Raw genomic sequence first — 26,445 nt, 5'->3', positions numbered from 1 at the left:
TCCATATATATGTGTTAGTATACTGTATTGGTGTTTTTCTTTCTGGCTTACTTCACTCTGTATAATCGGCTCCAGTTTCATCCATCTCATCAGAACTGATTCAAATGAATTCTTTTTAACGGCTGAGTAATACTCCATTGTGTATATGTACCACAGCTTTCTTATCCATTCATCTGCTGATGGACATCTAGGTTGTTTCCATGTCCTGGCTATTATAAACAGTGCTGCAATGAACATTGGGGTACATGTGTCTCTTTCAATTCTGGTTTCCTCGGTGTGTATGCCCAGAAGTGGGATTGCTGGGTCATAAGGTAGTTCTATTTGCAATTTTTTAAGGAATCTCCACACTGTTCTCCATAGTGGCTGTACTAGTTTGCATTCCCACCAACAGTGTAGGAGGGTTCCCTTTTCTCCACACCCTCTCCAGCATTTATTGCTTGCAGATTTTTGGATCGCAGCCATTCTGACTGGTGTGAAGTGGTACCTCATTGTGGTTTTGATTTGCATTTCTCTAATAATGAGTGATGTTGAGCATCTTTTCATGTGTTTGTTAGCCATCCGTATGTCTTCTTTGGAGAAATGTCTATGCAGCTCAACTCCAGAAAAATAAACGACCCAATCAAAAAATGGGCCAAAGAACTAAATAGACATTTCTCCAAAGAAGACATACAGCTGCTTTAAAATCCATTGAATCATTCCAGTATGTGGCTAATCTCAATATGCAGCATCTGGTGTCTTCTCACATTTTGTTGTGATATTCTTGGTTCTTGATGTAGTATATAGTTTTAGATTGTATCCTTGTCATTGAAATCTTCTATTGTTGAAGGCAATCACCCTGTTTAAGTTCAAATTTAGTGTGGTTGTTGCTCCAGTGACCATTTAGCTTTCTTGGAATGGAGCTCACTGGATCTCTGCCAGGGCAGCCCATGGCAGGAAACATTTCTTTCTTGGGCCACCCTCTGTTACTTGGTAATGTTGGTTGATGAGGGAACCATATAATGGAGAACATTTCCTCTAGCTGTATGTCAGTCACTGGCTATCAATATGCTTCTCAGTCTGTCTCTGCTAGTGCCCCTGAGAGAGGAAGGTTTTTTATCTAGGCCACTCTTTGCTGCTTTGAGTTTGGAGTGTTGAGAGTTATCTCACGAGGATCATTTTCTCTTATTGGGCATGCAAGGCCAGGAGATGCATAAACTGTGATGCTGTCTTCTGCTGGGTAAATGTTGGGACCTGGTTTGCATTCTACGTCTTTGTGAAGGTTTGTGGCATAGTTTACTGACACCACTGTGGGCAGAATTGGCTGCTACTGTTATCTGACAGTGGAGTGTGTATGCTCTGCCACTATCAGTTGGAGATAGGAGTTAAGCCAAGTATTGAGATGAGTGAATGCTTACTGATGGGTTTCTATGTCTGGGCACTAATGCCATAGAATCATATTCATACATGAGAATGTGATGATAATAGTGTGTTCATAGTCCAGGATTAACTGAAGAACAAGGCTGATTCTAGATATCACTACACTTCTTTAAGGAAGAGGAAATATTCAGTAAAAGACTGTATCAGTGGAGAACATAGGAAGAGTAATGTTTTAAATGTCCATTGAGAAGAGACTTTCAAGTAAAGATGATCAACATGGTGAGATATGAAAAAATAGTGAAGAAATGTCAGTTAAGATATTTTGGTCTTACTTAGAATAAAAAAAATGAAATGCTCAGAGTGGAAGTCAAGTTAATGCCAGTGATTACCTGAGGTAGAATTTTTAGACTATATATTCAAAATGTAGACTGAGAATGACAAGATATAGATCAGAATGTTATTTATGGAAAGTTCAGATTTACAGCAAAAATCCTTTGGGAAAGAATAGGAGTTGTGAATATTCAAAGTCAGAAGAGTGTCAAGGGGAAAAGACTGTAGAAAGATAAAAAGGAAAGGAAATGTCTGTTGAACTGTATAATGGAATGCTTAAATGTTATATTTGATGATGTCTAGAATGAGAGTTATCAATAAAATCAAACTCTTTGTTTGCTAATCATTACCGATGTATCTTTATATTACTCCTGTGCAGGGCCATTGCTTTTACCAAGGATATGCCACAGAGATTCCAAATTCAGCTGCGACACTTAGTACCTGCTCTGGACTCAGGTAATGACATATTCCAGAATGTACCATAGTCGATATCTAGTGTGCCCTTTAACTTTTAGAAACTTCTTGAAGGGTAGATGGAAGACAAAGAAAATAAATACTTACGCTGTGTTTCTTCTCATCTACTTTCTGTGCCTGCTTGTCTTATCTTTTCCACTATACTCTTTGTCTCTGCCAGGCTTGCAATTATAAAATTCATTCAGAAATAGCTGTCATCAGAATGAGAAATATCCGTATTACTGAGCCACTCTAGAACTGCAATGACTCTTAAATGCTATAATAGAAGGAGGTCGAAAATTGGGTTTACACATTGATGGAAGTAGGTTGGGGCTATTATTAGATATTAGGGGACAAACTCATTATCAAATTTCTACTTAATGTTTTCTTTTAATATTTATGTTTATTATTGAGAAATCCATATTTTTAATTTCTTTTTTATGTGTTTCAATATTCAGGGGATTATTGCAATTTGAGAATGTCAGTTATGGAATTGAACCACTGGAATCATCAACTACATATGAGCATGTGATTTATCCATTCAGGGATAAAAAAAGTGATTTTTCTCCCATATCAGAGAACAGTTCTACCACTCAATTTGCAGATCAATCCTACAAAATTCTTGTGAAATCAAATGTAAGTAACTCGTGTATACAAATTGTGATAAACATATTCACATTGATATCTGTTACATTTGGAAAACAAATTTAAAGTGATACTGGTTATATTAAAGCCTTCTCTTATAAGGTATTTAGTTTAAATATATTTTGATTAGTCATATAATATTAAAAAATTTAACAACTGTAAATATGTAATTTAAAATTCTCACATATACCTAATTTTAAGTATTTTATGCAGATATGCCTTTTTTTTTTACCTTTTTAAAAAATTTTTATTTTTACTTATTTTACTTTACAATACTGTATTGGTTTTGCCATACATTGACATGAATCCACCACTGGGGTACATGAGTTCCCAAACATGAAAACATATGTTTTCACTTATCATTAAGTTACATTGCATTTATTATCATTTTAAATTAATGTTAGTTAATATTATTAAAAATTTAAATATAAGCAGAAGGATGATAAAAATTGACCACAATACTATTCTCTAGACAAAAGGCTATCCAGGAAAATTATTTCAATATACTGTTTTTCATATACTTGGCAACCCACTCCAGTACTCTTGCCTGGAAAATTCCATGGACAGAGAAGCCTTGAGGGTACAGTCCATGGGGTCACAAAGAGTCGGACACGACTGAGCAACTTCACTTTAATGTATTATATATATATATATATAAATTTAAAACATATGCTTTCATTATGGCATATTTTGCATATTTATGTTTTTAACTTTAAGCAAGAAATACTGCATGAATGTACCAGATTTTTGAACAGTCACATTTTTCTTAAAATTGTTTTTATCTAGAAATAGGCATATTTCCAAGATTTTTAGATATATATATTCTAACTTCCTCCTTAAGAATGTTTGCACAACTTTACATTTTGCCATCAAAAGTTAAGAAAATGAAACTGTGTCCACATATTTATAGCAAAATTGGATATCTTGTTTAGAGAGGCAAAACAAAATTATAATATAAAATGTGAATTTAAATTTTTATGGTCTCCCATCTCATTGTTGCTTTAATATTTTTTATTTTGCCAAAAATATTGGTGTAAATGCAGATTTTTAAAATTACCCTTTCAGAATGTCATAAAAATGATGAAATATAGTTTTATATAGAAATGAAAATTTCCTTTTTAATAGAACTGAGATGTGACTCCCAACCCTATGCCATCTGCCTGTTGCAGTACAACACTGACACAATTGAAGACCATTTCAAAACTGAAGCAGAGCACTGTCACATAAAATAACTTTAAAGGTTTCCATGAACCCTCTTCTATGGCAGTGGGAAAACCCAAATGGATTGACATGTTATGGCAAAGACAAATAGCCCTGCCCTTGAAACCCCCAACTTGACTTGAAGAGTCAGCAATAAGAGAGGGGTTGATAGAGGCAAAGGCAACATACAGTTCCAGCTGCCATAGCTTGAAGTTCTAGTCAATAAGGCTGTAGCCACAAGTATTTGGCTGAGTAATAAGGCAATGGCACCCCACTCCAGTATTCATGCCTGGAAAATCCCATGGATGGAGGAATCTGGTAGGCTGCAGTCCATGGGGTCGCTACAAGTAGGGCACGACTGAGCGACTTCACTTTCTCTTTTCACTTTCATGCGTTGGAGAAGGAATTAACACCCCACTCCAGTACTCTTGCCTGGAGAATCCCAGGGACGGGGGGCCTGGTGAGCTGCCATCTATGGGGTCTCACCGAGTTGGACGCGACTGAAGTGCCTTAGCAGCGGCAGCATATCATCTTTTTATACTTAAATCTTCTCATCTGTAAAAATCCAATACTAAAAATAATACCCAAGTCACACAGGTACTCTAGAGTTTCCATAAATTTGTAATTGAAAATTACTTAGCATAGTATGTCAGAAATGTAAGTGATTGATGAATATCAATAAATATTGCTCCTCCTACTACTATTTGTATTTGCTATCAATAGTTTCTCATGTACTGAAACAAGGTAAGTGGAACTAAATATGGAAAATTTGGATACAAAATAGAATGCAATATGAAATAAAAGACACTAAAATTTCAGAACTAAAAAGAAACCAGGGATATCACTGCTGTTACTGATTGGTGGCCCAAGACTGGGGACCCTTGCACAAGGGAACTACTGAAATGTCTTTTTAACTGTGAGCCCAAATACCTAAGGAAATGATATTAAGGGTGGGTTTAGGGAGACAGGTGGTTGAAAATCAGTTTAAAAATATGTATAAAACCTAATTTCCTCTCCTAAACAATTGTTTCTGCTATAAACTCACAGCTGGTCTAGGACTCTTCTTGGGTGGAATGTGTGAAGTGTGGTCACCAGGCATAGATGTCTTTGTAAATCATAATAGAAGGTGGTTATGATACCGAAATTAGTGTGAATATATTAAACTTGACACACTAGATGTTGGGAAATTAGTTTAAACATTCTAAGATGTTCATGAGAATCCAGGAGGGAATTGAACCACCCCAAAGAATCAAAACCAAGCATGTTGACAGCAAGGTTTTCCCATTAAGCATTCCAGATAATTTACACTCTCTGAAGACAGCAGACCATAAGCTCCATATGTGTTCATAGATGTTGCAATATGCTATCAATGCCTAATATGAAGAAGCACTAGACACAGGATGAAACAATGTAATATGGTAGATGTTGTCATGGAAAAATTCAAAGTGTTTAACAATACAGGTGATATGGTATGAGTTCTAATACAGATGAAATTGAGAATCAAAATGATTTAAGCAGGGGTTCTGAACCAATATTTTTAAACATCTGATTTCTTCTATATAAACACAATATAGAATGGCATGAAACTATTTAGCACCAATATTGAAGATTGAAAGGCAACACAAAAATTACTTAAAATAAGGTAAGGTCGTTTTCAGCCTGTATTTATTTACCCAGTCAGAACTACATAACTGATATTTTTCATTAAAACCAGTTCTTTCCTGCCTATTGTGTATACCTTTCCTAATGTGTAAAACAAACCACACTTAGAATAACAGAGAGAGACTCACCAGGAATGAGAAAATTAGCAGACCACAACACAACCAAATTTCTAAGGAGTAGTTGCCAAATACACTGAATTTTCTGTCAAATCAAGAGATGGAACAACTTTGTAAGCTGTTATCCTCAAACTGTATTCTTCATGAGTAAACACTATTAGGTCAAATACCACGAGATTTTGAGGTGAGGAATTCCTGTCAGTGGTTTAACATGATGTGTGGGCTTTGCTCATGCAAAGACCAAGGTAGATGAAAATGCTAGCTGTTTGCTTTTCCAGCTTCAACTCAGGGCCTCAAAGTGTCCCCAATAGTATTGGAATTCAGATAGCAGTAAAGGGTGGAGAGTGTCTGAATCCCCATCTTGATAAACCTGAGCTGAACAGGTATCTCTCACGGACTTCTTTTCTCTCAGAGAAGGAGCAATGTCATTCTTGAAAAATTGGTCATTTCTTATGAACCACATAGAGTGTAAGTCACTTGTCCCCACCATTTGTTCAACAAAAGTTTCACATGAAAGAAATGAATGTATTCTGAAAGAAGAATACAAAATTAATAAACATGGGACATAAAAACAAATATAAATATAAAATATAACACAAATTACATGATGCAAAATGAGTTAAAAAAATATTGATATTGTTATATATTTATGTACTAGGTGACAAGACTTGTTGTAGGACCTTGACAGTATTCCCAGTCTTTCCCATTCTTTCTACAATTCTGAGTGAGGGCAATTATCCCTCTCTTCAGAAGGAAGCAGAGACCTAGAGAGTTTAAATTATTATTGTAAGTTACAGCATTAAAAAATAATACATAAATAAAATTCTAATCTAAATAATACAACCCCAGAGAACCATTCTTTAGTACTCACAAGTCTACCCTTTCCATCTGTTAAAGATCCTGGAAGGACTCAAGAAATAGACATAATAGAAAAACAAAGCCATTTTGAAAATGAAGGACGTTGACAATAGAACTGGTAAATAACAGAATAGACATTATCATAAAACACTAAGGTAACTAAAATGGGCTGGAGTGGGTGAGTTTAATCAGATGACCATTATATCTACTACTGTGGGCAAGAATCCCTTAGAAGAAATGGAGTAGCCATCATGGTCAACAAAAGAGTCTAAAATGCAGTACTTGGATGCAATCTCAAAAACGACAGAATGATCTCTGTTCGTTTCCAAGGCAAACCATTCAATATCACAGTAATTCAAGTCTATGCTCCAACCAGTAACGCTGAAGAAGCTGAACGGTTCTATGAAGACCTACAAGATCTTTTAGAACTAACACCCAAAAAAGATGTCCTTTTCATTATAGGGGACTGGAATGCAAAAGTAGGAAGTCAAGAAACACTTGGAGTGACAGGCAAATTTGGCCTTGGAATATGGAATGAAGCAAGAGAACGTACTGGTCAAAGCAAACACCCTCTTCCAACAACACAAAAGAAGACTTTACACACGGACATCATCAGACGGTCAACAATGAAATCAGATTATATTCTTTGTAGCCAAAGATGGAGAAGTACTATACAGTCAGCAAAAACAAGAATGGGAGCTGACTGGCTCAGATCATGAACTCCTTATTGCCAAATTTAGACTTAAATTGAAGAAAGTGGGGAAAACCACTAGACCATTCAGGTATGACTTAACAAATCCCTTATGATTATACAGTAGAAGTGAGAAATAGATTTAAGGGACTAGATCTGATAGAGTGCCTGATGATATATGGACGGAGGTTCATGACATTGTACAGGAGACAGGGATCAAGACCATCCCCATGGAAAAAAAATGCAAGAAAGCAAAATGGCTGTCTAGGGAGGTCTTACAAATAGCTGTCAAAAGAAGAGAAGTGAAAAGCAAAGGAGAAATGGAAACATTTATGAGTATCTGAATGCAGAGTTCCCTAGAATAGCAGGAAGAGATAAGAAAGCCTTCTTCAGCGATCAATGCAAAGAAATCGAGGAAAACAACAGGATGGGAAAGACTAGAGATCTCTTCAAGAAAATTAGAGATACCAAGGGAACATTTCATGCAAAGATGGGCTCGATAAAGGACAGAAATGGTATGGACCTAACAGAAGCAGAAGATATTAAGAAGAGGTGGCAAGAAAGAATACACAGAAGAACTGTACAAAAAAGATCTTCACAACCAAGATAATTATAATGCTGTCATCACTCACCTAGCCCCAGACATCCTGGAATGTGAAGTCAAATGAGCCTTAGAAAGCATCACTGCGAACAATGCTAGTGGATGTGAAGGAATTCCAGTTGAGCTATTTCAAATCCTGAAAGATGATGCTGTGAAAGTGCTGCACTCAATATGTCAGCAAATTTGGAAAACTCAGCAGTGGCCACAGGACTGGAAAAGGTCCGTTTGCATTCCAATCCCAAAGAAAGGCATTGCCAAAGAATGCTGAAACTACCACACAATTGCACTCATCTCACATGCTAGTAAAGTAATACTCAAAATTCTCCAAGCCAGGCTTCAGCAATACATGAACTATGAATTTTCAGATGTTGAAACTGGTTTTAGAAAAGCAGAGGAATCAGAGATCAAATTGCCAACATCTGCTGGCAAGTGAGTGAGTTCCAGAAAAATATCTATTTCTGCTTTATTGACTATGCCAAAGCCTTTGACTGTGTGGATCACAATAAACTGTGGAAAATTCTGAGAGAGATGGGAATACCAGACCACCTGACCTGCCTCTTGAGAAACCTGTATGCAGGTCAGGAAGCAACAGTTGGAACTGGACATGGAACAACAGACTGGTTCCAAACAGGAAAAGGAGTACGTCAAGGCTCTATATTGTCACCCTGATCATTTAACTTGTATGCAGGGTACATCATGAGAAACGCTGGGCTAGAAGAAACACAAGCTGGAATCAGATTGCCGGGAGAAATATCAGTAACCTCAGATATGCAGATGACACAACCCTTATGACAGTGAAGAGGAACTAAAAGGCCCTTTGATGAAAGTGAAAGAGGAGTGTGAAAAAGTAGGCTTAAAATTCAACAGTCAGAAAACTAAGATTATGGCATCTTGTCCCATCATTTCCTGGCAAATAGATGGGAAACAGTGGAAACAGTGTCAGATTTTATTTTGGGGGTCTCCAAAATCACTGTAGATGGTAATAGCAGCCATGAAATTAAAAGACACTCACTCCTTGGAAGGAAAGTTATGACCAACCTAGATAGCATATTGAAAAGCAGAGACATTACTTTGCCAACAAAGGTCTGTCTAGTCAAGACTATGTTTTTTCCAGTGGTCCTGTATGGATGTGAGAGTTGGACTGTGAAGAAAGCTAATTGCTGAAGAATTGATGCTTTTGAACTGTGGTGTTGGAGAAGACTCTTGAGAGTCCCTTGGACTGCAAGGAGTTCCAACCAGTCCATTCTAAAGATCAGTCCTGGGTGTTCTTTGGAAGGACTGATGTTGAAGCTGAAACTCCAATAATTCAGCCACCTCATACGAAGAGCTGACTCATTGGGGAAGACTCTGATGCTGGGAGGGATTGGGGGCAGTAAGAGAAGGGGACAACAGAGGATGAGATGGCTAGATGGCATCACCGACTCAATGGACATGAGTTTGGGTGAACTCCAGAAGTTGGTGATGGACAGGAAGGCCTGGCATGATGCAATTCATGAGGTCACAAAGAGTCAGACATGACTTAGCGACCAAACTGAACTGAATGTTATATTCAACGCTGAGCGTGGCAGGATTGATGCTTTTGAACTGTGGTGTTGGAGTAGACTCTTGAGAGTCCCTTGGACTGCAAGGACATCCAGCCAGTCAGTCCTAAAGGAAATCAGTCCTGGGTGTTCATTGGAAGGACTGATGTTGAAGCTGAAACTCCAATACTTTGGCCACCTGTTGCAAAGAGCTGACTCATTAGAAAAGACCCCGAAACTGGGAAAGATTGAAGGCAGGATGAGAAGGGGATGACAGAGGATGAGATGGTTGGATGGCATCACTGACTCAATGGACATGAATTTGGGTAAACTCCAGGAGTTGGTTGTGGACAGGGAGGACTGGCGTGCTGCAGATCATGGGGTCCAAAGGGTCGGACACGACTGAGCAACTGAACTGAACTGAGGAGGGTATACCATAGGCTATAGTTGGCTGACCGCTGCTCTGGAGATATATGCTGTGGTATTGGTTTATGTGTGGAACAGTGGAATACCATAGAGTAGAGGTATAGCCATGTGCTCTTGCCCAAACGGTTATACGCAAAGATGCTAAGGTCTTTGGAAAGTAAAAAATGACATCTTCGTCAAATATGTAAGAAGATTGGATTTCCACATGGAAATCCTTATTCTAGAAAATTGAATTAGAGGGTAAACTTAAGTGTCAAACCAAACGAAATTTCTAGTAGGGGATTTAGGAGAAACCAAATTAATGAGCCATAAGACTGTGAAAAGATGTTCAACATCATTAATCATACAGGAACTGCAAATGAAAATCTCAATGAGTTCTCAGCACATACTGACAGGAATGGATGCAATGCAAAAGAATGACAATACCAAATGAAAGAAAGAGTGTGGAGCAGTTGACATTAGTTCTTGGCAAAAAATGCAGAATGATCAAACTATTGAGTTGGCCAAAAGATCTGTTCAGATTTTTCTATTTGATGTAATGAAAAGACCTGAACAAACATTTTAACCAACCTAATAACTTTAGAAAACTATCAAATTTTTATATTTCTATATACATATACAAGTATCGTGAATCAGATTTTCCAGTTCTAAACACTGAACCAAGAAAAATGAAAGACTATAACTATCCAAAAACCTGTACATGGATGTTCACATCTACATCATTTACAACAGCTAAGATGTTTAAACAATCCAAATGGTCATCAACGGTTAGATATATTAACAAATTGTTCTATGTTTCTAAAATCTCACACTTGGTAACAACAAAAACAAATGCATTACCAATAATCACAGCAACACGGACAAGTGCTGAGTTAAAGAAACCAGATATAGAAGAAGACATATCATACGATTTCACTTATATAAACTTCTAGGGTAAATTATTGTAACCTATGGTGAGAGAAAGTAGGTCACTGGTTACCTTGAACCTTATAGGCTATTAACTTTATAAGGTAATGGAAACATTCTTTATTTTACTGATAGTAATGGATGCATGGTTGTATACATTGCTACCAGTTCGTGTAACTGTGTTCTTAAAATACATGCATTTTATTGAGAGTAGGCCATGGTAAATAATTTCAAGTACAAAAATGATGATAAAATAGACCAACATTTGGGGGTAAGTTGATGGGAATTTGTTTAGCTTGAAGGTTAAATTAGGGACCTAGAAGAAGTTTTTGAGGGGAAAGAAACAAGAATCCTCCCTCATTTAAGTAACTTTTTTTGAGGATTCTAATTATCAAGAGTATAAGGCAAAAGCTTCTGATTTGTCCTCAAAATGTTTATGCAACATCTCCCAGATTATTTACTCAATGGGCATTGATCCTTATATTTCTTGTAATTATATCTCTACATGTTTGCATCTGTACCTATAATCTATCTATCTACCTAGCTACCTAGCTATACCTGTGTGTGTGAGTGTGTGTATGTATATAAAATTATATAATGTACCTGATAATTGCAAACAAGATAAGATTTTTTTAATGTTTTATTCAATTCGTGTCCTCTGTTTTGCAGAAAGATTCAGGTGTGCTGTTGAAAAGAGTTCTGAAAATGCGTGTCATTATTGATAAAGCTTTGGTAAGCATTATTGATACATTTTCCTTATACTCTTTTATTTAAATTGAGAAGGAATATAAAGATAATCTTTGCAATGCAGAAATACATTAATCTGTTCAAAATATATGTATCAGTGTGACAGGACATAAAGACACATTATCAGTTGGCTTTCCAGCGACATAAGAGGATCAGTAACAATATTTATTAGAACTAATGTAAAATTTTATATTTAAGGGGAGATCCAGTAATCTATTGGATTATAACTAGTTGCATATATTTCTGGGTTCACCCCCAAATTGTGGCAAAACACTTCCTTAAGTCAATTTTCATTTTAAAGTGTTTTATTATTAAATTGAAGAAGATCCTTCTATTAAACATAATCTTTTATAAGAATATTTTGTGTTGTGTAATTGCTTGGGTATTCTGGTGGAAATAATCATTTTTTAAATGTCTATAGTAGTTTTATTCATATTTATAAAACTTGGAAAGAACATAGATTTTCTTTAATAAATGAGGGGATAAGTTGTGGTACATACAGACTGGGATATTATTTAATGCTAAAAAGTTTACTGCTAATTAACTATGAAAAACGTAATGTTGCTGAGAGGGAGGCTATAATTTGAAGGTAAACACTCTGTAGGACACACTGGGTAAATATCTAGTAAATTGTAAAGGGAGAAGAAGAATACATAGGAACACATTTGATTTTTGAACTTTTCATTTAAACAATTAGTTTTAGCAAACACTTACAGGCAGTAAGTTTTTTTTTTTTTTAAACCTGTTTTGTCCATTATTACAAGAAATTTTGTATAAGCCAGTAAGTGTCATGATGTTCTAGAATTTTTGCATAAAATGAAATTTTCAAATCTTTAAATAATTTTTATAAAAGCAATAATAGAAAATGATGACATCAGTTCTGGGATCCCTGGGCCCTACAACCAGGCTCCAGGCCCCAGCTCTGCCTGTCAATAGCTAGGCACTAGCCCCAGGACCAGGCTTCACTCAGCAGTGGAAGTGCTATAGCCTTGGAATGTTCTGCACCTTTACTCCATACAGCACTGAGCCAGCACTATCCCAGAGCTCCCTGGAGTTTCACAGTCAGCTGCCTTATGACCTTGTCCTGCCAACCAGCACCTGGCAGCCAATGCATGAGGCAGAACTGCCAACCAACTGGACCAGGGGCCAAACAAGACTAACAGACCTAGTCAGCCTTCAGCAACAGAAAGACCCACACAGCCACACAGGGGAAGCCACTAGAGTATACACCAAAGGTGATGAAAGTTGAGTCAGCTGCTGAAACACATAGTGCCTGCAAAAGGCCACATCTCCAGCATTAAGAAGCACAACCAATCTACCAGGTACATACAAATGCCAATACTTAGGCAGACATGTTCCAGATGAAGCAATAAGTAAACAGCTGAAAAGAATGTCTAAGTGAAATGGAGATAGGCAACCTACTCAAGAAAGAGGTTAGGGTAGTGCTTGTAAAGACAATCAAAAACCTCAGAAGAAGAATGCATACACAGAGCAAGAAAAAATATTAACATGAAGAATGACCAAACATAGATGAAGAATACAACACTGAAATGAAAAATACACGTGGAGGTACCAATAGTAGACTAGATGATACAGAAGGATGGATCAGTGAGCTGGAAGACAGTGTGATGGAAATTACTGATGGTGAACAGGAAACAGAAAGAATGACAAGAAATGAGAACCTTGAAAGAGAACTCTGGGGCAACATTAAGCACATTAATATGTACATTATAGGCCCCCCCAGAAGGAGAAGAGAGAGATAGTAATTAAAATGACAAAAGTTAAAGATGAAAAGAGGACAGTGAAGGCAGGAAAAGAAAAACAACAAAAGGAATATCCATAGAGCTATCAGCTGACTTTTCAGCAGAAACTCTGCAGTCCAGAAGGGAGAGGCACCCTGTATTTAACATGTTGAAAGTGAAAAATCTACAGCCAAGAATACTCTATCCAGCAAGGCTCTTCATATTTGATTTAGAGATCAAAATCTTTATAGGCAAGTAAAACTCAAAAGAGTTCAGGAACTAGCATTACAAGAAATGTTAAAGCAGTTTTACTAAGAAACAAAAAGTCCAAAACTGGAAACACAAAAATTAAGAAAGGAAAAGATCACGAGTAGGAGCAAACATACAGTAAATGTAGGAAATCATCTCACATGCAAAGCTAGAAGGAAGGTAGGAAGAATGTTGTCTTTTAACAAAAGCATCTATATCTACAATAAGGGGTTAGGAGATACTTAAATTAGATGTAAAATAATATATTAAAAGCAGTAATTGTGAGGGGAGGAGAATATACATACATGGTTGTTAAAAATGTATTTGAAATTAAGAGATCAGCAACTTAATCATATATAAATACGTATGTGTATGTATAGATTGATACATAAAAACATCATGGTAACTGCAAAAGAAAAATGTATACTATATACACAGAAGAAAAGTAAAAGATACCCAAATATAATATTAAGGTAGTCATCAAATCATATGAGAAGGGAACAAAAGAAAAAGAAAGGAACAAAAAGGACATACAGAAAGAAATCCAAAGCAATGCACAAAATGGAAATGTGAACACACATATCAACAATTACTTTAAATGGAAATGAACTAAATGCTCCAAGAAAAAAGAAATAGAGTAGTTAAATGGATACATAACAAGACTCATATATGCACTGCCAAAAAGCAACTCACTTCAGATCTAAAGACTCACAGACAGAAAGTGAGGGAATGGAAAAAGGTATTCCATGCAAAAGGAAATTGAAAAAAAGTCAGAGTACCAATACTTACATCTAACAAAACAGGTTTGAAAAAGAGGTTGTTACAGGAGACAAGGACACTACATAATGATAGGCATCAATCCAATAAGAAGGTATAACAAATGTAAATATCTGTGCACCCAGCATAGAAGCATCCAAATCCATAAAGTAAATATTAATGGACATAAAAGGGGAAATTAACAGTAACTCAATAACAGTAGGCAATTTAGCACCTCACTTACATCAATGGACAGATCATCCAGACAGAAAATCAATAAGAAACCAAAAGCCTTACATGACACATTCTATGTATATGGAACATTCCATCCGAAAAATGCAGGTTCCAGATGTTTCCAGCTGCACATGGCACAGTCTACAGAGCAGGTCACATGCCAGCCCAGAAAGCCAGCCTTGGTGAATTTCAGAAATCATGACAAGCATCGTTTCTGAACACGTACAATGAGACTAGAAATGAACTACAAGAAATATATTCCGAAAAAAAAAAAAAAAAACTAAACACACAGAGGCTAAGCAATGTATTGCTTAATAGTCAATGGGTCACCACAAAATCTAATCTCTGCCTGGAGACAAATGAAAAGAAAACACAACCATCCGTAAATCTTAGATACAACAAAAGCATTTCTAAGAGAGAAGTTTTTGACACAGGTTTTGATACAGGCTTATCTCAGGAAACAAGAAAAGTCTCGGATAAACGACCTAACCTTACACCTAAGGGAATTAGTTAAAAAAACAAATAAAACTCAAAATTAGTAGAAGGATAGAAATCATAAATAACAGAACTGAAACTAATGAAATAGGTACTAAGAGAAGAATAGAAAAGAGGCAGACTAATAAGGAAAAAGAAGAGAGGTCCCAAGTGAATACAACCAGAAATGAAAGAGCAGATGTTACAACAAACACCAAGAAATATAAAAGATCATGAGAGACTACTCTGAACAACTATACGCCAATAACATGTACAACTTGGAAGACGTGGGAAAATGTACAATCTCCCAAGACTGAACCAAGAAGAAATACAAAATGTGAACAGAATAATCACAAGTAATGAAATTGAATCTGCAATTATAGAACTCCCAAAAATCAAACGTTCATGGCTTTGTGAATTTGGGTGAATTTCCCCAAATATTTAAGAGTAGAGTTAGCATCTATCCTACTCAAACTATTCCAAAAAATTGCAGAGGATGGAATGATTCTGAACTTATTCCATGGGGACAGCATCAACCTGACAGGAAAGTCAGAAAAAGATATCATAAAAAGAAAACAAAATTGCAGGGACTCCCTGGTAATTCAGTTCAGTTCAGTTCAGTTCAGTCACACAGTCATGTCCAAATCTTTGTGACATTATGGAATACAGAACTCCAGGCTTCCCTGTCCATCACCAATGACCGAAGCTTACTCAAACTCATGTCCATCTAGTCAGTGATGCCATCCAACCATCTCATCCCCTATCGTGCCCTTCTCCTCCCATCTTCAATCTTTCCCAGCATCAGGGTCTTTTCTAGTGAGTCAGTTCTTCACATCAGGTGGCCAAAGATTTGGAGTTTCAGCTTCAACATCAGTCCTTCCAATAAATATTCAGGACTGATTTCCTTCAGAATAGACTGGTTGGATCTCCTTGCAGTCCAAGGGACTTTCAAGAGTCTTTTCCAGCACCACAGTTCAAAAGCATCAATTCTTTGGCACTCAGCTTTCTTTCTAGTCCAACTTTCACCTCCATTGATGACTATTGGAAAAACCATAGCTTTGACTAAATGGACTTTGTTTGTAATGCCTCTGGTTTTTAATACACTGTCTAGGTCGATCATAGCTTTCCTTCCAATGAGCAAGCATCTTAATTTCATGGCTGCAGTCACCATCTGCAGTGATTTTGGAGCCCAAACCGATAAAGTCTTTCACTGTTTCCATTGTTTCCCATCTATTTGCCAAGAGTGATGGGACTGGATGCCATGCTCTTAGTTTTTTGAATGTTGAGTTTCAAACCAACTTTTTTACTCTCCTCTTTCACTTTCATCAAGAGGCTCTTTAGTTCTTCTTCGCTTTCTGCCATTAGGGTAGTTTTATCTGCATATCTGAGATTACTGATATTTCCCCTGGCAATCTTGATTCCAGCTTGTGCTTCATCCAGGCTGGCATTTCACAAGAAGGAAATGGTAACCCACTCCAGTATTCTTGCCTGGAGAATCCCATGGACAGAGGAGCCTGGCAGGCTACAGTCCACGGGGTCGCAAAGAGTCCGACACAACTGAGCGACTTCACTCACTTACTTAGTCTGTGTATAAGTTAAATAAGCAGGGTGACAATATGCAGCCTTGACGTACTCCTTTCCTGATTTGGAACCAGTCTGTTGTTCCAAGTCCAGTTCTAATTGTTGCACCTTAAGTTGCATGCAGATTTCTCAGGATCAAGTCAGGTGGCCTGGTAATCCCATCTCTTTCAGAATTTTCCACAGTTTATTGTGATCCACACAGTCAAAGGCTTTGGCATAGTCAATAAAGCAGAAATAGATGTTTTTCTGGAACTCTTGCTTTTTCGATGATCAGCGGATGTTGGTAGTTTGATCTCTGGTTCCTCTGCCTTCTCTAAAACCAGCTTGAACCTCTGGAAGTTCATGGTTCGTGTACTGTTGAAGCCTGGCCTGGAGAATTTTGAGCATTACTTTACTAGCGTGAGAGATGAGTACAATTGTGCGGTAGTCTGAGCATTCTTTGGCATTGGCTTTCTTTGGGATTGGAATGAAAACGGACCTTTTCCAGTCCTGTGGCCACTGCTGAGTTTTCCAAATTTGCTGGCGTATTGAGTGTAGCACTTTCACAGCATCATCTTTTAGCACTTGAAGTAGCTCAACTGGAATTCCATCACCTCCACTAGCTTTGTTCATAGTGATGCTTTCTAAAGCCCACTTGACTTCACATTCCAGGATGTCTGGCTCTAGGTGAGTGATCACACCATCGTGATTATCTTGGTCATGAAGATCTGTTTAGTAGAGTTCTTCTGTGTATTCTTGCCACCTCTTCTTAATATCTCTGCTTCTCTTAGGTCCATACCATTGCTGTCCTTTATTATGCCCATCTTTGCATGAAATGTTCCCTTGGTATCTCTAATTTTCAAGAAGAGATCTCTATCTAGTCTTTCCCATTCTGTTGTTTTCCTCTTTTTTCTTTGCATTGATCACTGAGGAAGGTTTTCTTATCTCTCCTTGCTATTCTTTCTGGAACTCTGCATTCAAATGGGTATATCTTTCCTTTTCTCCTTTGCTTTTCGCTTCTCTTCTTTTCATAGCTATTTGTAAGGCCTTCTCAGACAACCATTTGCCTTTTTGCATTTCTTTTTCTTGGGGATGGTCTTAATCACTGCCTCCTGTCCGATTTCACAAGCCTCTATCCCTAGTTCTCTAGGCACTTTCTCTATCAGATATAATCCCTTGAATCTATTTGTCACTTCCACTGTATAATCATAAGAGATTTGATTTAGGTCATACTTGAATGGTCTGGTGGTTTTCCCTACTTTCTAAAATTTAAGTCTGAATTTGGCAACAAGGAGTTCATGATCTGAGCCACAGTCAGCTCCCAGTCTTGTTTTTTCTGACTGTATAGAGCTTCTCCATGTTTGGCTGCATAGAATATAATCAATCTGATTTTGGTATTGACCATCTGGTGATGTCCATGTGTTGATTCTTCTTTTATGTTGGAAGAGGGTATTTGCTATGACCTGTGTGTTCTTTGGCAAAACTGTTAGCCTTTGCCCTACTTTGTTTTGTACTCCAAGTCCAAATTTGCCTGTTACTCCAGCTATCTCTTAACTTCCTACTTTTACATTCCAGTCTCCTATAATGAAAAGGGTATCATTTTGGGGTGTTAGTTGTAGAAGGTCTTGTAGGTCTTCAACTTCAGTTTCTTCAGCATTATTGGTTGGGGCATAGGCTTGGATTACTGTGATATTGAATGGTTACTGGTACTTCATGGATAAAAATTCACCTGCCAATGCAGGGAACATGTGTTCAGTCCCTGCTCTGGGACCATCCCATGTCTTGGAGCAACTAAGCCAGCAAGCCTCACCTACTGAGCCCACATCCTGCAACTACTGAAGCCTGCTGGCCGAGAGCCTGTGCTCTGCAACAAGAGAAGCCACCACAATCAGAAGCCTACGCACTGCAGAGAAACTCCATGCATAGCAATGAAGATTCAACATAGCCACAAATAAATCTTTTTTAACAAAGGAAAGAGCAAGCCAATACCACTGATAAACATAGCTGCAAAAATTCTCAACACAATGTTAGCAAACCAGTTTCAACAGTATATTAAAAGGATCATACACCACAGTTTAGTGGAATTTATCCCAGAGATGCAACAGTTTTTCAGTATCCACAAAAAAATTAATGTGGTACACCTACAGATGGCCAACAGGCACATAATAACCATCTGATCTTCTCAGAAGATAGTGAAAAAGATTTTTACAAAATTCATCTTCCATTTATGATAAAAACTCTACAGAAAAGAGGCATAAAGAGAATGGTCCTCAACATAATATAGCTCATATATGACAAACCCACACCTAATATCATACTTAACGGTGAAAAGCTGAAAGCACTTCCTTGAAGGTAAGGAACAATACAAGAATGTCCTCGCCTGCAAATTTTATTCAACATAGTGCTGGAAATCCTTGCCTTAGTACTCAGTAAAGAAAAGGAAATAGAATCCAACTTGGGAAGGAAGAAACATAATAGTCAATGTTTTCAGATGACATGATACTATACATAGAAAATCCTAAAGTGAAAAGAAGTGAAGTTGCTCAGTCATGTCCAACTCTTTGCGCCCCTATGGACTGTAGCCTACCAGGCTCCTCCATCCATGGGATTTTCCAGGCAAGAGTACTGGAGTGGGTTACCATTTCCTTCTCCAGAAAATCCTAAAGACAACACCAAAAACTACTAGAGCTAATCAATGTATTTGTAAAGATGCTGGATGCAAAATTAACACACAGAAACTTGTTGCATTTCTGTCTCCTAACAATGAACTGTCAGAAGGAGAAATTAAGACTATCTCCTTTACTATTGCATCAAAAAGAATAATACCTAGGAAAAAATCTAAAGAAGTAAAAGACTTGTACCTAAACAGATGGAAAGACACACTGTTTTCATAGATCTCAGGAATTCCTGTTGTTGAAGTGCCGATACTCCCAAGGCTATTTAAGGATTAAGTGTAATCCCTGTCAAAATACCAATGGCATTTTTCAATAAACTAGAACAAGTAACCCTAAAATTTGTATGGAAACATGAAAGACCCCCAAATAGCCAACTCAATATTGAGAAATAACAGAAGAAAGTATCACACTCTATGACTTTAGACTATACCACTAAGCTGCAGTAATCAAAATAGTATGATACAAGAATAAACACAGACACACAGGTCTATGGAATTGAATAAAGAGCCCAGATATAAAAGCATGCACTTATGGTCAATTAATCTACAACAAAGGAGGTAAGACTATACATTGAAGCAAAAAGCAGTCCTAAAAATAAGTGATGCTGGGAAAACAACAACACCTATGTATGTGGGACTGAAAGTAGAACATTTTCTCACACCATATACAAAAATAAATTCAAAATGAAATAAAGACTTAATGTAAGACAGGAAACCATATTACTCCTGGAAGAAAATATAGGCAGAACACTCTCAGTCACTAATCATAACACTGTTATTTTATCTGTCTCCTCAGGCAAAAAAAGTGAAAGGAAAAATAAGCAAATAGTAACCACTTAAAAGCTTTTGCTCAGCAAAGGAAACCATAAACAAATGAAAAGACAGCCTGTAGAATGGGAAAAGAGTAGTTGCCAATTACGACTGATAAAGGGTTAATATCCAAACTATTTAAACAGTTCATACAACTGAATATCAAAAACAACCCAATTTAAAAGTGTGCAATATTGTAAAGTAATTAACCTCCAATTAAAATAAATAAATTTTAAAGAAACATAAAAGGACGTATATACAAAATAAATAAATAAAAGTGTGCAAGAGAACTGAACAGTTTTTCAAGGAAGACCTACAGATGGTTAATAAGCACAGAAAAGATGTTCAACATCTCTGAAATGCAATCAGAACTACTAAAAGATATCACTTCACACTTATCAGAATGGCTATAGTCAAATAAGCCACAAATAACAATTGATGCCAAGGATGTGAATAAAAAGGAACCCTTATTAATTATGCAATCTTGGAATCTTAACTTTTGATCCTAAATAACTACATGTGTAAAGAGGAATATAATCATCACCATTCATTTTAATATTGTTATTGTTGTTTAGTCAGTCACTAAGTCATATCCAACTCTTTTGCAACCCCGTGGACCGTAGCCTCCTCAGGGGGGCGTCCTTGGGATTTCCCAGGCAGGAATGCTGGGATGAGTTGCCATTTCCCTCTGCAGGGGATCTTCCTGACCCAGGGATCAAACCCACATCTCCTGCATTGGCAGGTGGATTCTTTAGTACTGAGCCAGTTGGGAAGCCCTATTTTATATTATTGGTTGCTATATAATGTCCCTATGGAAGAATGGAGAGGGAAATGGCAACCCACTCCAGTATTCTTGCCTGGAGAATCCCATGGATGGAGGAGCCTGGTGGGCTACAGTCCATGGGGTCGAGCCTAGTGGGCTACAGTCCATGGGGTCGCAAAGAGTTGAACACGACTGAGTGACTTAAAATCTAAAATATAAAGTCCCTCGGTTTAAGTCTAGAACTTATTAGTACTCGTTAAGTCTTAATTATAATTTTGTCTTTTTGTTTGCATGCTGCATTATTTTAACATTTTTATATCCATTGAACTGTGGTAGTTTAGTCATTTTCACTGATGATTAAAAAATATAATTTGCCTTTCAGTATGATTATATGGGTTCTGAAGTGACACTTGCATCTGAGAAGATTATCTATGTTTTTAGTCTAATCAACACTGTGAGTATTTATGTTTGATATATAAATAAGAAGTATCCATGTAAATATAGTAGCATTGTTTGAATAACTAGCACGTGCACTTTTGAAAATGCTCACGTACTTACTTGGCTGCATTGGTCCTCAGTTGTGGCACGTGGGTTTGTCCCTTGTGCCTCTCTGGCTCAATAGTTGCCATGCATGGTCTTTGTTCCTCTGCGGCATGTGGGGTCTTCCTGGACCAGAAATGGAATCCACGACCCCTGCAGGGAAAAGCAGATTCTTAACTACAGCCCACCAGTGAAGTCCAACATGTGCAACTTTATAAAATGTATACTCCCTGAAACTAACTTCTTCCACCAGTGAATTTCATCTGAAAAAAAATATAGTTAATCAGAAAATTGGCATTGCATATAAATGTATAGTATTATATTTATGATTACTTGTAGCCATATATCATGAATCTCCTATTTTTAGATGTATTCTCAGCTTCAAGTGTCCGTTATATTAACTTCTCTGGAGATCTGGTCAGATCTAAATAAGATTTCAACTGATGGGGATGCACATGAAGTACTACAAAGATTTGTGTCCTGGAGAGAAAAAAACTTATTACAAAGCTCCCATGATTTGACATACTTATTAATGTAAGTAATTTATTTTCATTGGTATAAAGTTTATCAAACTATTTGTAAGTGAACTATCAAAATTGTACACAAAATTTATTATTTAGAATAACAAAGATAGCTCAAAAAATGACTATGAGAGTACTGTGTTGGCAGAATGAAAGCTATAAAAATCTGATGATTCAACGTAAGACACTAAAGCATGGTAGGCCATTATCCTGAGTGGTCTGCTTACTTCTGAGTTTAAAGAACTGAAAATATGTAAAGCCATGGGACAACATAGGGCCTCTATTGTTTTAAAGAATTCCGCAGAGGTAAATAACCAAGACCAGCATTTTTACATTAAATAAAGCATACATTGGTTGACAGAATGCAACAAATCCATATAAATCTGCCTACATTATAAAACATAAGTTTAGTAATGTGATGATCTTATGGAATGTCTTTCCTGACCTAAGGTTGTAGCTATTTAGCTGCTTCCACTGTAACATTCAAGAGTCTTTCTATATGCTGATTTGATTATTTTGGATGGAAAAAAACAAAAACATGATTCCAAAAGGCCTTAAGTAATATGGATACATCTATAAATCTCTGGTGTCTCTGTGAAATTTAAGGTCAGGTGTGGAGGTTCAGGAACAGCTTTAACTAAGGATTAACGTGTGTGTGGACATTTAATGCATCCCATCTCTGTTTTTCCTGATGACTGTGCTGCATACATTCTCTTTTTTGTCCTCCAATTCAACACTTTTTATGCCATCTGAGCTTTTCAGTTCAGTTCAGTTCAATCGCTCAGTCGTGTCTGACTCTTTGCGACCCCATGAATTGCAGCACGCCAGGCCTCCCTGTCCATCACCAACTCCCGGAGTTCACTCAAACTCAACCTCCATCGAGTAGGTGATACCATCCAGCCATCTCATCCTCTGTCGTCCCCTTCTCTTCCTGCCCCCAATCCCTCCCAGCATCAGAATCTTTTCCAATGAGTCAACTCTTCGCATGAGGTGGCCAAAGTACTGGAGTTTCAGCTTTAGCATCATTCCTTCCAGAGAACACCCAGGGCTGATCTCCTTTTGAATGGACTGGTTGGATTTCCTTGCAGTCCAAGGGACTCTCCAGAGTCTTCTCCAACACCACAGTTCAAAAGCATCAATTCTTCAGCACTCATCTTTCTTCACAGTCCATCTCTCACATCCATACATGACCACTGGAAAAACCATAGCCTGACTAGATAGACCTTTATTGGCAAAGTAAAGTCTCTGCTTTTCAATATTCTATCTAGGTCGGTCACAAGTTTTCTTCCAAGGAGTAAGCATCTTTTAATTTCACGGCTGCAATCACCATCTGCAGTGATTTTGGAGCCCCCCAAAATAAAGTCTGACACTGTTTCCACTGTTTCCCCATCTATTGCCCATGAAGTGTTAGGACCAGATGCCATGATCTTCGTTTTTTAAGCCAACTTTTTCACCCTCCTCTTTCACTTTCATCAAGAGGCTTTTTAGTTCTTCTTCACTTTCTGCCCTAAGGGTGGTGTTATCTGCATATCTGAGGTTATTGATATTTCTCCCGGCAATCTTGATTCCAGCTTGTGCTTCTTCCAGCCCAGAGTTTCTCAGGATGTACTCTGCATATAAGGTATATAAGCAGGTTAAATAAGCATTCTGTCAGATCATGAACTCCTTATTGCCAAATTCAGACTTAAATTGAAGAAAGTAGGGAAAACCACTAGACCATTCAGGTATGACCTAAATCAAATCCCTTATGGTTATACAGTGGAAGTGAGAAATAGATTAAGGGACTAGATCCTAGGCTTTACTACATGCAAATTCATGGCAGTAATCTATCCTGACTTTTATGTCTTAGAACCTTGTCCATCCAGTGTTGACAGCAGTGGTGATTAATTTCTGGAAGGATGAGGCACTGCTGGATTTTAAGCTGTGCATCATACAATGTTAAAGTTGACGTTTGAACTTAATTTGGACACACCAGGGGAGACTACCCAACTACAAAATGATTGAGGCATTAGACATGATACACAGTATTCATGTATTAAAGAAAGCAGCTTTATTGAGGAATCTAATTCTTAAACATCATTAAGTTATTGATAATTTAAAGTGCATTTATCCACAAGGAAAATGTTATTGTTTAGTTACAGGGACCATCCTAATTATGTAGGAGCAACATACCATGGAATGGCATGTGATCCAAAGTTTGCTGCAGGACTTGCTCTGGTATGTCCCTTCTCTTTAGTAATTATATCATTTTATTCCTTTCTCTTCAGTAATTATATCATGTTTTGAAAGTTAATATCTTCTTTAAGAACAAAAGTGTGTATAGTATATCTAACAACTTATTAAATTAATATTTTAATACAGTGCTGTATTTTTTACTTTTAACCGCACATTGTCATTTTTAAAATTTTTTTTATGTTGGTAAAATACACATTGTGTGAAACTGACCATCTTAAGCATTATATGTTCACTGTGCAGTAGTGTTAAGTCTGTCTGCATTGTTGTGAAGTAGATTTGTAGAATCTTTATCTTGCTTTAATGAAACTTCATACACATTGGCCAACAAGGCCTCACTTTCTGTACCTCCACCCCCTGGCAACCACGATTCTCCTCTCTGCTTCTGTGAGTACGATATATTTTAGATCCCACATATAAGGTAGACCATACAATATTTGTCTCTCTGTCTTATTTCTCTTTGAATAATACATCCAGCTTCATCCATGTTTTTGGAAATGGCAGGATTTCATTCTTTTTATGGCTGAATAATATTTCATGTTACTCATATACATATATAAATCATCATATTATCCATTTGTATATATAGACACTTTCTTTATGCATTCATATATTAGCGACCACTTAGTTTGGTTCCATATCTTGGTGATTGTGAATAATGCTACAACTAACATGAGAGATGGGAATGCAGATATCTCTGTGAGATAGCAGCTTCAGTTATTTTGGAGATATACCTAGAAGTGGGTTTGCTGGATCATATGGTATTTCTATTTTTAATATTATGAAGACTCATAATACTGAGGTCCAGAGTGGTTGCACCATTTTATAATCCCACAAGCATTTCACATTTCATATTTTATTCATCCCACCCTCATTAACAGCTGTTATTCTTTGTTGTTGGTAATTATTTTAAGGGGTATGCCGTGATATCACATTTTGTTTTTGACTGTAGCTTTACAATCACTAGTGATAATTGAGCCACCTTTTCATATCCTTTTTGGTGTTTTGTATATCATCTCTGGAGAAATAGATGTTTATTCAAGACCTTAGGCCATTTTTTACCTGCATTAGTTGATTTTCTTGTTTAGTTAAAGCAGTTCTTCTTCTGAGTATCAACACCTTTGTATATCCTTCATCCAGTTCCTCTCTCTCAAGCTCTGCCCCCCATATCCATAAATCTAATCCCTGTTTTTAGTTTGTTTGTTTTGAATTATAATTGACCTATATCCCTATGTAGACTTCCCTGGTGGCTCAGTTCGTAAAGAGTCTGCCTGCAACGTGGGAGACCTGGGTTTGATCCCTGGGTTGGGAAGATGCCCTGGAGAAGGAAATGGCAACCCACTCCAGTATTCTTGCCTGGAGAATTTCATGGGCAGAGGAACCTGGTGAGCTACAGTTCACGGGTTCACAAAGAGTCAGACATGACTAAGTGACTAACTTCACCCCATGTTCGTTTCTGTTATACAAAATATTAATTTAATATTTCTATACTATTCAAAATGATTATCACAATAAGTCTAGAAATGATATATCATTATACAAAGATTGTTTTTCAGTCACTCAGTCGTATCTGACTCTGCAAACCCATGGAACTGCAGCATGCCAGGCTTCCCTGTCCTTCACCGTCTCCCAGAAATTGCTCAAACTCATTTCCATGGAATCAGTGATGCCATCCAATCATCTCATCTTCTTTTGTCCCCTTCTCCTCCTGCCTACTATCTTTCCCAGGGTCAGAGTCTTTTCTAATGAGTTGACTCTTTGCATCAGATGGCCAAAGTGTTGGAACTTCAACTTCACACTCAGACCTTCCAATGACCATTCAGAATTTATTTCCTTTAGGATTAACTGTTTTGACCTCCTTGCTGTACAAGGGACTTTCTTTTTTGTTTTAACATTTACCATTTACCATTTATTTATTATTTTTTCTTACTTTACAATATTGTATTGGTTTTGCCATACATCAACATGAATCCACCACGGGTGTACACGTGTTCCCCATCCTGAACGCCCCTCCTACCTCCCTCCTCGTACCATCCCTCTGGTTCATCCCAGTACACCAGACCCAAGCATCCTGTATCCTATATTGAACATGGTGATTCGTTTCTTATATGATATTATACATGTTTCAATGCCATTTTCCCAAATCATCCCACCTTCTCCCTCTCCCACAGAATCCAAAATCTGTTCTATACATCTGTCTCTTTTGCTGTCTCACAAACAGGGTTATCGTTACCATCTTTCTAAATTCCATATATATGCTTTAGTATACTGTATTGGTGTTTTTATTTCTGGCTTACTTCACTCTGTATAATAGGCCCCAGTTTCATCTACCTCATTAGAACAGATTCGAATGTATTCTTTTTAATGGCTGAGTAATAC

General features: G+C 37.2%; 1 protein-coding gene across 1 annotated transcript in view; it reads left to right on the top strand.

The window, feature by feature from the left end:
- The window catches only part of LOC138430925 (A disintegrin and metallopeptidase domain 3-like), a 100,793-nt gene that overhangs the window by 16,579 nt on the left and 57,769 nt on the right, over nucleotides 1-26,445 (top strand). Inside the window, exons 5-10 of the mRNA XM_069572947.2 lie at nucleotides 2,066-2,142; nucleotides 2,598-2,775; nucleotides 11,434-11,496; nucleotides 21,156-21,227; nucleotides 21,681-21,847; nucleotides 23,970-24,051. Of these exons, the coding sequence (XP_069429048.2) occupies nucleotides 2,066-2,142; nucleotides 2,598-2,775; nucleotides 11,434-11,496; nucleotides 21,156-21,227; nucleotides 21,681-21,847; nucleotides 23,970-24,051 (639 nt within the window). The remainder of the gene's footprint in view (nucleotides 1-2,065; nucleotides 2,143-2,597; nucleotides 2,776-11,433; nucleotides 11,497-21,155; nucleotides 21,228-21,680; nucleotides 21,848-23,969; nucleotides 24,052-26,445) is intronic.

This window comes from Ovis canadensis, chromosome 26 (genome assembly GCF_042477335.2).
Source record: "Ovis canadensis isolate MfBH-ARS-UI-01 breed Bighorn chromosome 26, ARS-UI_OviCan_v2, whole genome shotgun sequence".
Lineage (NCBI taxonomy): Eukaryota > Metazoa > Chordata > Mammalia > Artiodactyla > Bovidae > Ovis > Ovis canadensis.
This window is presented reverse-complemented; position numbering and strand designations above follow the sequence as displayed.